Below are 12,167 nucleotides of genomic sequence, written 5' to 3'. Positions count from 1 at the left end.
GGTACGCGTTATCAGCACTCAGTCCAGCAGCCTAACACCTTCACTTATGGAGTCCAGTAAAGCTGTGACATATCAAAATGAACAGAGAAAGTCCATTAGGGAATGTTGTGTCGACTGATCCAACTCAGAACATCAGTGCCGACCTTCATTATGAGTTATTGTTAAGTGGAGTGAAGTCACCTTTAAGTGGAGGAATGAGAAACCTGAGGACATGAGGGTCTTGTCGTCTGAATTTCTAATAACTAAAACATGAAATGCTGTCAGCAGTGAAACGCCATGAAGGACACAATAAACCATCTTCTCTCCTTCTCCATCTCTCTGTCCTCACACGTCATCACCAAAAACTCTCACAGTCCTTTTATTTTTACTCCTCTCTTTGATATGAAGTGTTGTCTTAATTCCACTCACCTTCATCTCCTCCACTGTCCTCCTCGTCTCCTTCAGTTTCTTCTCTTTCTCTTCAAGTCTTTTCCTAATTTCACTCTGTGTTGCCACCAGCTGTTTCTGTTTCGACACACAAGAAGACATATAGGGGTCTTATCAGAATTCTCTTCCACTTTCTCAGCTCGTGGTGTCATTTTCAGTAATTCAATTTGTACAACACATTTGTTTCACATTCCATGATACAACTTACTGTTTCTGTCACAGTTGTCTTCATATTGACACTGCAGGTGACACTCAGAGATTTAATGAAACAAATATGAATGTCACACAAATATTCAAATAAAGGTTTCATTTAACAGTTTGATTCAAGATGGAGTTTGGCTTGAAGAGAGCTTCAAATAAAGGAGACAGTCTGAAGGCTCACTGGTGTATGAGTCAGACCTTGAGACTGAGAGGACATCACATCGACAACCAGGATATCAGAGGTTCACAAATAAAAACTGAAGAAACCTGCAAACCCAGGAGACCTCGGATGGCTAAGGACTGCAATTGTAGGACCAACAAGACCATTGTGGAGTTGAGACTTGTGAGAACTTTATCAAGTGTTTGGTCATTTTATGGAGTCAAGTGAGATAACTGAGGCCGAGAAGACACTAGTGAGTCTGAGGAGTTCAGTAAAAAGTGAAATCTGAAGAGGAGTTTAATGAGCTCAGAAAAATCTGACAATAAATCAAAGGAGTCAATAATAGAAATACTTAAAGAAAACATTATAACTGAAGATCAGAGAAAGAAATAATAACACAAGTGAAAGATAACTAACTCCGAGTTCAAACATGAAGAAGAGCAAACGAGTCGCACACAGTGGGCTGCTTTATGCCTTGGAGGGCATGTGGCTTGGCTATTTTACAGAGAGGCGTAGATCCAGGTGTCATTGTCAACGTCACAGTAAGTGACAAAAGTAAGAGCAGGGTGGCAATTGTGTAAGAAAAGAGTGAAGATGGAGGAGCTAAGATTAGGAGTAGAAGACACCCGGTGGTCTTATCAGAAGTGCTGTCTGTGACACAAGACACTCCTGGGAGGACTGGAGAGATCAGAGAGTTTAACATGAGGCTCACATTGGGTTTAAGATGGAGGGGCACGGGGCTAAGGGGCATCGGGATGATTTTTACAGCAGATGGCAGCTGCACCCCTGGCATGGGATCCACTGATGTTATGGGAAGACAAACAAGGAAGTCAGTTGTGGACTTTTAACAAGGAGTTTAAGAAGTCAAGGTTTACAAACTCATGATGAGAAACAGGCAGTGATATTAATAAGATGAAGGGATAACCTGGGCTGGATATTAATAGGAAGTAAAAAGTAAAGTAAAAAATATATTACTAATACAAAAAACAAATATAGAATAAAACTAGAGGACTGCACAGCAGAAACATAAGACTAATAAATTAAAATTATTATTATTATAATAATAAGAGTAAGTTACAAAAGAGTGAAAACCTCAAATGAGAGGGAAAGTGAACAAAAATAACAGGAGTGTGTAGTTGACAGTGAGTTTATGAAAGACCAAGGTTAGAAGTTCATGAAGCCAAACAGGCCGTGAGAATAATAAAAGTGTAAAAGGTAACTTTGAAATGTCTTGACTACAGTGGATAAGTCAAAATCAAATTGGCAATGCATTTTAAATAGGAGATCTGAATACGCGAGGTCATCAAAAAGAAAACAAATGAATGGCAGGAAATAAAACTTGATTAAGGCCAAGGGAGGCCAAGAACAGAAATGGATACACAAGATTTAGAAATGACAGTGTGTGTTAGTAGTGTAGAATTTCATTAAAAACCAAATGCTTCAAGGGTACAGGCCTGACTTTAGGAGTGGGCTACAGACCACCAAATACAGATAGGAGTGTCAAACAGGCATATCCAGCTTTAAATGGCTGAGGCTCCTCTTACTGTATGTATCTGAAGTTATCTGCACATTCACACCAGAGTTCACATTAAGATCTCATGATTTCAGTCTACTAAAGAGTCCAAGGATTACTAAAACAGCAGAGGGTGTTTGAACTTTATGCTGCATGGTCTCAAATCTGTGGACTGATCGGCCTGCTCATATAAGAGATGCCACTTCACTCTCAGGCTGAGGACTCACCACTTTAGACTGGCATAGCTGTTGATAGATAGATAGATAGATAGATAGATAGATAGATAGATAGATAGATAGATAGATAGATAGATAGATAGATAGATAGATAGATAGATAGATAGATAGATAGATAGATAGATACTTTATTAATCCCAAGGGGAATTAATAAAGCACTGCTAGCTGTGCTTATTACGTCTCTGTTAGTCATTTGTATAAAAGTGTTAGGTGATGTAATCATCATGAACTATGACTAAACCTTCTCTATTCTGTTTCTTTTCTCATTTCAGTATTCTGCTCTTCCTCTTCTCCACTGCCAAGCTGTTTAGTAGCCGATGACTAAGACACCTGAGAAATCGGGAGCCTTGGAATTGAAGAGTTGAAGGACTGATTAGCCTACCCAGCACAGACATGTATGGTAGAAGGACCAGCAGGAGGTGGAGTGCCAGTAGCCTGAAGTCTTCAGACATGTCTGACTTCTGTCTGTTCATAATGGCCGCTGAACTTCAAGAGGTTTATTTCCTCCAGATTTGCTGACAGTTGTAGTTTTTGTTTTCCTCTCCTCTTTTGTTAACTGGCCATGTCTGAATGATGATATTAATGGATGTGTCCTGTTTGATCATTTTATGTTACTCAGTTGAAGTTGCTTTGTTTAATGTCTGTTTAATCTTTATACTTATGTGTGTACATGTTGTAATTTGTGAAGTTTGTAATTGTATTTCAACTGTCAGCTTGTCTCCAGTGAACTGAGCCTGCATTGAGGAGAACAATACAAATAATACTGCAAAATGAAAAAATATCTCTAGTTTTTAACAATTTTAAAAAATGCAGATTTACAGATCATATGATAGTAAAGGTGGACTTTATTATCCAAATATTAACTGGGAAACCCTATGAAGTACAGACAGAGTTCATCAGTGTAATTCCTGTCTATTTATTAACACAGAATATTTAAACACCAAAGAGAGAAGAAGCAGCCTGTCCAGAGTCTTTATTCTGTAATAAACAGGACAGAATTCAGAGGTACTGGTCATCCATCTGTTAGGATCAAGAGATCAGAAGGTGTGGACTGAAAGGTATAAAGAAAACCCAAAACGGGTCAATTCTAGTGATGCAAATGTGTTAAAGTCTAAAAGAGACCAACTGGTAGACAGTTGAGTGGCAGGGTGTTAGGTTTAAAAGAAGGGCGTATAAGGCAGGAAAAGTCAGCAAACATGGAAGCATTACGGCATTTTAAAAGAGGTGGACTATGAATGAACAATGTCAGGTATGGATTTGCAATAAAGCGCACCAGTCAAGACATTTTGCTTTTCAACACCTTTCATTATGATGTCTATTACCTCTGAGTGCTTCTGGAAAAGAACAGTTATGGGTTCAATAGCAACTATAAGAAGCTTTGGTGATAATGGACATCCCTGTCTGGTTCCACAGTCTAAACTGAAAGAGTCACAATGGATTTTATTTAAACAAATCAAGACTTCTGAACTGCTGTATGGTAACTTAATCCATGCACAAACATTGAGACCACATCAAATTTGCACAATTCAGGTCACAAATATCCTCATTCAACTCTGCCAAATGCTTCTTCCTCATCCAAACACGACAGAACCTTTGGAAACTCAGACACTTTAGGATAAATAAATTAAACAACTGCTGAAAATTTTAAACCAGATGTTTACCTTTGGGGCATCTCAGGAATTGACCCAAATGAACAAACAGTTAAAAAATAGATGACATAAAGAGACCAGTCGTGAACATCAGATTCTCCACCATAGTCCATCAATTAGTTAAGTGATTCAAATAAATTTAAAAAACAGTAGAACAGCCCATAAATACAACAACTGTTTAAAATGTTGCTTGCTAAATGTTTGCTTTCTTGGAGTAGCAGCCTGGCCTCTCAAATTAGAATCCTTTGACTTCATAAATGAAGAAACGTCAGCCAATCAAGAGGCCTTGGAGCAGTTTATGTGAGGAGCTACACAGGACTTCTAAAAATGTGTCTGAATCTTCTGAGGTGCTGATATTCAAGTGAAACAGAAGTAAGAGAAAGCAGCACATGAAGCTGAGCACATGAGAGCAGCCATGGACATCCCAGGACTTCAGGACAAGGCCAACTGTGACAGACTCAGAGAGTTAAACCTGTTTAGTGTGAGCAGAGGAGACAGCGTGAGCACCTCATCACAGTATTTAAAATTCTCAAAGGCATCGATAAAGCAGACCCAGCAGAATTCTTTCTTCTTAAGGGTGAATCACATTCTCAAAGACATTAATGGAAATTAAGGGGACATGCATTTAAAACTGGAGCCAGAAAGCTCTTCTTCACACAAAGTGTTGTGGAACTGAGTAGCAAACTACTGAGACATGGAGTTTAAGAAGAAATCTTGACAATCTTGACAACAGAAGAATCTGGAGGAGATTTTGTGACAGCAAACTTATTAGCAAAAATAATGGGCTTGATGATCTCCATTTGTTTGCCAAATTTCTTATGTTGTCCATCTCACAATCATACGGTGTAATTATCAAGCAGATGACTAAATGTAATTATGTCTGATCACTAATTATGTGCAGAATTACTTAATAACTTAATAAAGTGAGAACATCTTTATTACAAAGCCACTTCTATGTATATTATAAGAATTTTAGATCTAATCCCAGACATGAATATTAACTGACATGTGAGTGTAACGTGTCTCTTAGAGAGGCCTGAGGTACTCAAGACACTAGTGATCAGAACACAAAGAACTTCTGCTCAGTTTAATGAGAGCACTCAGCTCACTCAACTGTCCATGGATCACACTGTGTATCTCATCCTGGACTGTTTCATGTCTTCCACACAGTCTCACCAGGATAGGCTCCAGCTCCCTACTGTCCTATACAAGCAAATTGAGACTCCTCAACATGAAGGAACAGATTTCTCTGCCAAACTACATTTGTGTATCACTTAACTCCTTTTGTATTGATTTTCTATTAAACACTAAACCCCACTCACCTGTTTTCCTTCTCTTTCCGTCTTCAGCTCAACCTTTTCATGACTGTTGTGTTCAGTCATTCCACACATCATGCAGATGCATGTCTTGTCGGTTCTGCAAAACATCTCCAGACTTTTCTGATGTTTCACACAGAGTTTCTCCTTCAGATTTCTATCAGGATCAACCAGCTTGTGTCCCTTCCAGGCTGCTATTTGAAAGTGAGGCTGCAGGTGAGTCTCACAGTAGGAGGCCAAGCAGGTTAGACAGGACTTCACTGCTCTGAACTTCTTCCCAGTACAGGCATCACACTCCACGTCTCCAAGGCCAGCATAATTCTTAGATGGCAGAGAACTGAGTGCCGTCTTCTTTAATTTCCTGATGACTTCATTCAGCAGAGTGTTTCTTTGCAGAGTAGGCCTCAGCATGAAGGTGTGTCTGCACTGAGGACAGCTGCGCACTTGGCTCTGATCCCAGTAGTCAGTGATGCACTTCAGACAGAAATTGTGACCACAGGGGATGGTGACGGGGTCAGTCAGGGTGTCCAGACACACCGAGCAGGTGAACTCGTCCTGTGATACAAACAGCTGGGCTTCAGCCATCATCAGTCTGAGGAGAGTCAGGTAGAGAGAATCAGTCAGACAAACAAGGAAGTAACTTGTGAAGAAACCAAACAGAAAGTTTGTCTGTGGTCAGTGAGGAGGAGGAGGATGAGATTTAATGAGAAAGCAGAAAGCTCACAGAGAGAACATCTGAGGAGACACTGAGGATGATCAGTTAATGTGAGACAGGAGCTCAGAGAGTGAAGACCACAAAGTGAGAGAAGAGATGACCTGTCACAGGGGATTTAATTTATGTCAGTATTTCTTATTTATTTATTACACTAGCAGAATACCCGCGCTTCGCAGCGGAGAAGTAGTGTGTTAAAGAAGTTATGAAAAAAAAAGGAAACATTTTAAAAATAAAGTAACATGATTGTTAATGTAATTGTTTTGTCATTGATATGAGTGTTGTTGTCATATATATATATATATAGCAAAATACCCGCGCTTGGCAGCGGAGAAGTAAAAAGAAAAGGAAACATTTGAATAATAACATAACATGATTGACAATGTAATTGTTTTGTCATTGTCATGAGTGTTGCTGGCATATATATATATATATATATATATATATATATATACACACACACACATATACTATGGGGTGCCAAACAGGCAAATACATTGATTTTCTGAATATATAAAGTCGGCGTCGAATATATAAAGTCAAAACTTGAATATATAATGTCAGCGTCGGTATATATAAAGTCAAAACTTTTTTCTGAATATATAAAGTCAAAACTTGAATATATAAAGTCAGCGTCAGAATATATAAAGTCAGCGCTGGAATATATTGTGACAGATTGAGGCTTCCTTGCACCCTTGTCCCCTCAGACACCACGTCAGACACCAGGTAAAAGTCCAAATACTTATTATTTATTATAATAATAGGCGCACAAAACACCCTCCACTCCCAAATACTCCAATAATCAAATATATAGGGTGGGCCATTTATATGGATACACCTTAATAAAATGGGAATGGTTGGTGATATTAACTTCCTGTTTGTGGCACATTAGTATATGTGAGGGGGGAAACTTTACAAGATGAGTGGTGACCATGGTGGCCATTTAGAAGTCAGCCATTTTGGATCCAACTTTTGTTTTTTCAATAGGAAGAGGGTCATGTGACACATCAAACTTATTGGGAATTTCACAAGAAAAACAATGGTGTGCTTGGTTTTAACATAACTTTATTCTTTCATGTGTTATTTACAAGTTTCTCTATGTTTTCAGCCATTGACATGTCGCAGAGGTAAACACGTGAGGAGCGGATAGAAATTGTGTTAATGTTTGGTGAACGCAGTAACCGGGTCATTGCAGCAGATTTCAATGCAAGACACCCTACGAGACCACCCATCTCCCATGTTACAGTTAGCAAACTGCTTGCTAAGTTTCGTGAAACTGGTTCAGTGTTGGATTTGCCAAAATGTGGACGCATGAAAACTGTCACTAATGAAGAAACATCAGTGGCTGTCCTAGCTTCATTCAGCAAGAGCCCACAGCGTAGCACTCGCCGCATGTCACTGGAGAGTGGCATTAGTCGAACATCCCTCGGCGGATATTAGCTACTCACAAATGGCACCCTTACAAACTCCACCTACTGCAGCATCTCAACGAGGATGACCCAGATCGGAGCACTGAATTTGCAGAATGGGCAAAACAAAAATTGGAACAGGACCCTCAGTTTACGCAGAAGATTTTGTTCAGTGATGAGGCAAACTTTTATGTGAATGGTGAAGTTAACAAACAAAACCACCGCTATTGGTCTGACACTAACCCACATTGGATAGATCCCTCCAAGACTGTTGGAACAAAAAATTGATGGTATGGTGTGGTATATGGGGTACAAAGATAGTGGGGCCATTCTTCATCAATGGAAACCTCAAGGCCACTGGATATGCGAAATTGCTACATGATGATGTGTTTCCCTATTTATGCACTGAAGCTGACACGTTCCAAGATGGTGCACCACCACATTATGGGTGTCAGGTCTGAGCATTCCTAGATGAACAGTTTCCTGGAAAGTGGATTGGTCATCGTGGGCCAGTTGAATGGCCCCCAAGGTCTCCCGATCTGACCCCCTTAGACTTTTATCTTTGGGGTCATCTGAAGAAAATTGTCTATGCTGTGAAGATACGAGATGTGCAGCACCTGAAACTACGGATACTGGAAGCCTGTGCTAGCATTTCTCCTGCGGCGTTGCTATCAGTGTGTGAAGAGTGGGAGAAGAGGGTTGCATTGACAATCCAACACAATGGGCAGCACATTGAACACATTTTATAAGTGGTCAGAAACTTGTAAATAACTCATGAATTATTACGCTAAAACCAAGCACACCATTGTTTTTCTTGTGAAATTCCCAATAAGTTTGATGTGTCACATGACCCTCTTCCTATTGAAAAAACAAAAGTTGGATCCAAAATGGCCGACTACTAAATGGCCACCATGGTCACCACCCATCTTGAAAAGTTTCCCCCCTCACATATACTAATGTGCCACAAACAGGAAGTTAATATCACCAACCATTCCCATTTTATTAAGGTGTATCAATATAAATGGCCCACCCTGTATAATAAACAAATCCTCCAATCTTCCAGACGCTTAACCACCCTGCCTCCCAACTCAGCTTGCCGTCTGGGAGCTCCCACAGTCCTTTTATATCTCCTGACCCGGAAGTGTTCCCAATCCCCAGTCCATGTGATTCTCAATCACTTCCGGGTCAGGTAAAAGCTCTTCTCTTCAACCCGGAAGCCCGTCGCTCTTCCTATGACTTCCGGGTCATAGGGCACGAAGAAGTCCTCGGTCATCCCTGAAGCTCCCTCTTGTGGCCCCCATGGCATCCAGCAGGGCTGTGCATAAAAGCCACATTGTCCATGATGCCCTGCTGGTCTTCTGGGGACCTCTATGCTACAAGGAGGGCTCCACCTGGTGGCTTGGGGATAAACGGCCGGCCATCCTTCACAATATAAAGTCAAAAGTTGAATATATAAAGTCAGCGTCGGTATATATAAAGTCATTCCTAATTATATAAAGTCAACATCGGAGTATATAAACTCACTCCTGAATATATAAAGTCAAAATCAAAATCTATTGATTGAAACGACTCTGAACTGAAGTAAGTTAACAAAAACGTATTCAGAAAAATAAATTAAAAAAACACTGTTCGGTTAATGTTTTGAAAATGATGCATGTGCCCTGCCCAGGATTGGTTCCTGTCTTGTGCCCTGTGTTGGCTGGGATTGGCTCCGGCAGACCCCCGTGACCCTGTATTCGGATTCAGCGGGTTGGAAAATGGATGACTTTGTATATTCCGACGCTGACTTTATATATTCAAGATTTGACTTTATATATTCCAGCGCTGACTTTATATATTTAAGTTTTCAATCAATCAATCAATCAATCAACATTTATTTATATAGCACATATTCATACAAAAATGTAGCTCAAAGTGCTTTACAAAATGAATAGAGAAATAGAAGACACAATAAAAAATAAACATAATTCAACATTAATTAACATAGAATAAGTAAGGTCCGATGGCCAGGGTGGACAGAAAACAAAAAAAAAACTCCAAAGGCTGGAGAAAAAAATAAAATCTGTAGGGGTTCCAGACCAAGAGACCGCCCAGTCCCCTCTGGGCAATCTACCTAACATAAATCAAACAGCCCTCTTTGTATTTAGGGTTCTCATGTAAAGACCTGATGATGATGGTCACGTAGACGTCTGGCTTTCAGTCCATCAATGTTGGAGCATCATGATGCTTTGAGTAGGTGGTGGTGGCGCAGGCCGCCACCACAAAAAAACCGGAAAAGAAACAGAAGAGAGAGTAGGGGTCAGTACGGATTTTAGAGCCACTATGAATAGTTATTATGAAGAATTGAACATACAGAACATACAGTTCGGAATTTCTTTTCCCAGTTAGGATTCTAGCAGCTGCATTCTGCACTCGTTGCAAATGATTTATGTCTTTTTTGGGTAGTCTTGAGAGGAGTGCGTTACAGTAATCTAGTCTACTGAAAACAAAAGCGTGAATTAATTTCTCAGCATCTTTCAATGATATAAGAGGTCTAACTTTAGCTATGTTTCTTAAGTGAAAAAATGCTGTCCTAGTGGTCTGATGAATATGCGATTTAAAATTCAGATTACAGTCAACGGTTACCCCTAAATTTTTACTTCCGTCTTAACTTTTAATCCTAGTGCATTAAGTTTATTTCTGATAACCTCGCTGAATCCATTATTGCCAATTACCAAAATTTCAGTTTTCTCTTTATTTAGTTTGAGAAAATTACTATTCATCCATTCAGAAATACCAGTAAGACATTGTGTTAGTGTATTGAGAGAGTCGGGGTCATCAGGTGCTATTGATAAGTACAGCTGTGTGTCATCAGCATAGCTGTGGTAGCTCACATTGTAACCTGAGATAATCTGACCTAACGGAAGCATGTAGATTGAGAATAACAGCGGACCCAGGATAGAGCCTTGTGGAACACCATATCGGATATCATGTGTCTTTGAGATTTGATTATCACAACTCACAAAGAAATTTCTCCCTACCAGGTAGGATTCAAACCAATTTAAGACACTGTCAGAAAGGCCCACCCATTGACTAAGGCGATTTCTAAGAATATTATGATCAATGGTGTCAAATGCAGCACTCAGATCTAAGAGGATGAGAACAGATAAATGGCCTCTGTCTGCATTCACCCAAGTCATTTACTACTTTAACGAAGTGCAGTTTCTGTGCTGTGATTTGTTCTGAAACCTGACTGAAAAGTATCAAGAATAGCAGGTTTATTGAGGTGGTCATTTAACTGCATAATGACTGCCTTCTCTAGAATTTTACTTAAGAAGGGCAGGTTAGAGATGGGTCTAAAATTTTCAAAGGCAGAGGGGTCAAGATTATGTTTCTTAAGAAGGGGTTTAACTACAGCAGTCTTAAGACAGTCTGGAAAGACCCCCGTATCTAATGACGAATTAACTATGTCCAGAATATTGTCAATTAGAACGCCTGATATTTCTTTGAAAAACCTGGTTGGTATTGGGTCAAGGACGCAGGTGGAGGGTTTCAGTTGAGAGATTATACTATGTAATTCAGGTAAATCTATCCTGGTGAAAGCATTTAATTTGTTTATAACGGAGTACCGGGCTTTGGAGGTTCTGCAGTGTTGGGGAGATATACTATGTTATCTCTAATATCATTAATTTTTTGAGTGAAAAATACAGCAATGTTCTCACAGGTTTCACTGGAAGTATTCTGGGGGCATTCCTTTGTGTTACCTGGTTTAACAGACGATCAATTGTTGAAAATAAGACTCTGGGATTACTAGCATTGTTATTTATAATATTAGAGAAATAGCAGCCTCTCAAGACGGACAGTGTTATTGTATTCTGTTATTTTAACTTTTAATATTTCATAGTGGATAGTTAGTTTAGTTTTCCTCCATTTACGCTCAGCTCTACGACATGTTCTTTTTAAATCAGACACTCTTTGGGTCTTCCATGGAATAACAATACTAGAGGATTTTTTAACTGTCTTTTCAGGTGCAACTATGTCAACAGCAGTTCTTACTTTAGAATTAAAGTTTTCCACTTTACTATTTACATTATCCTGCTATTATAGCTGGCACTATAAACGGACTGATTGCTTAGAATAGTTGTAAGCTTTAAAGCTGCTGATGAGTCAAAGAAGCGTTTTTTAACAAAATGCTTCTCATGAGCGTTTTCTATCTTTATTTCTATATTAAATAGTAGAAGGAAATGGTCTGATAGACCGATATCAGTGACCTGCTTTATATCAACTTTAAGTCCTTTAGTAATCACTAAGTCTAACGTATGACCTGCTTTATGTGTAGGCTGATTTACGAGCGTCTCAAATCAAAAGAGTCCAGGAGGTTCATGAATTCCTTTACCTTTTGGTCACACTGATTGTCGACATGAAAGTTAAAGTCGCCGACTATTAAGAGTGCGTCATAGTTTGTAACTAAAATTGACATTAAGTCAGAGAATTCCTCAAGGAAAGACGCGTTATATTTAGGAGGTCTATACACGGATAATACGAGAACGTGAGAATCTCCATGAA

The 12,167-nt window shown here is 39.4% G+C and overlaps 1 protein-coding gene across 1 annotated transcript in view; it reads right to left on the bottom strand.

Annotated features, from left to right (window-relative positions):
* Positions 1 to 6,112, bottom strand: part of LOC120528398 (tripartite motif-containing protein 16-like) — a 41,049-nt gene extending 34,937 nt beyond the window's left edge. Inside the window, exons 1-2 of the mRNA XM_039752554.1 lie at positions 5,508 to 6,112; positions 409 to 504 (exon numbers count right to left, since the gene is read on the bottom strand). Coding sequence (XP_039608488.1) covers positions 409 to 504; positions 5,508 to 6,089 — 678 coding nt within the window. The 5' untranslated portion in view covers positions 6,090 to 6,112. The remainder of the gene's footprint in view (positions 1 to 408; positions 505 to 5,507) is intronic.
* Positions 6,113 to 12,167: the final 6,055 nt, after the last annotated feature.

This window comes from Polypterus senegalus, chromosome 4 (assembly GCF_016835505.1).
Source record: "Polypterus senegalus isolate Bchr_013 chromosome 4, ASM1683550v1, whole genome shotgun sequence".
Lineage (NCBI taxonomy): Eukaryota > Metazoa > Chordata > Cladistia > Polypteriformes > Polypteridae > Polypterus > Polypterus senegalus.
Note: the sequence above shows the minus strand (reverse complement) of the source record. Positions and strands in the feature narration are given on the sequence as shown.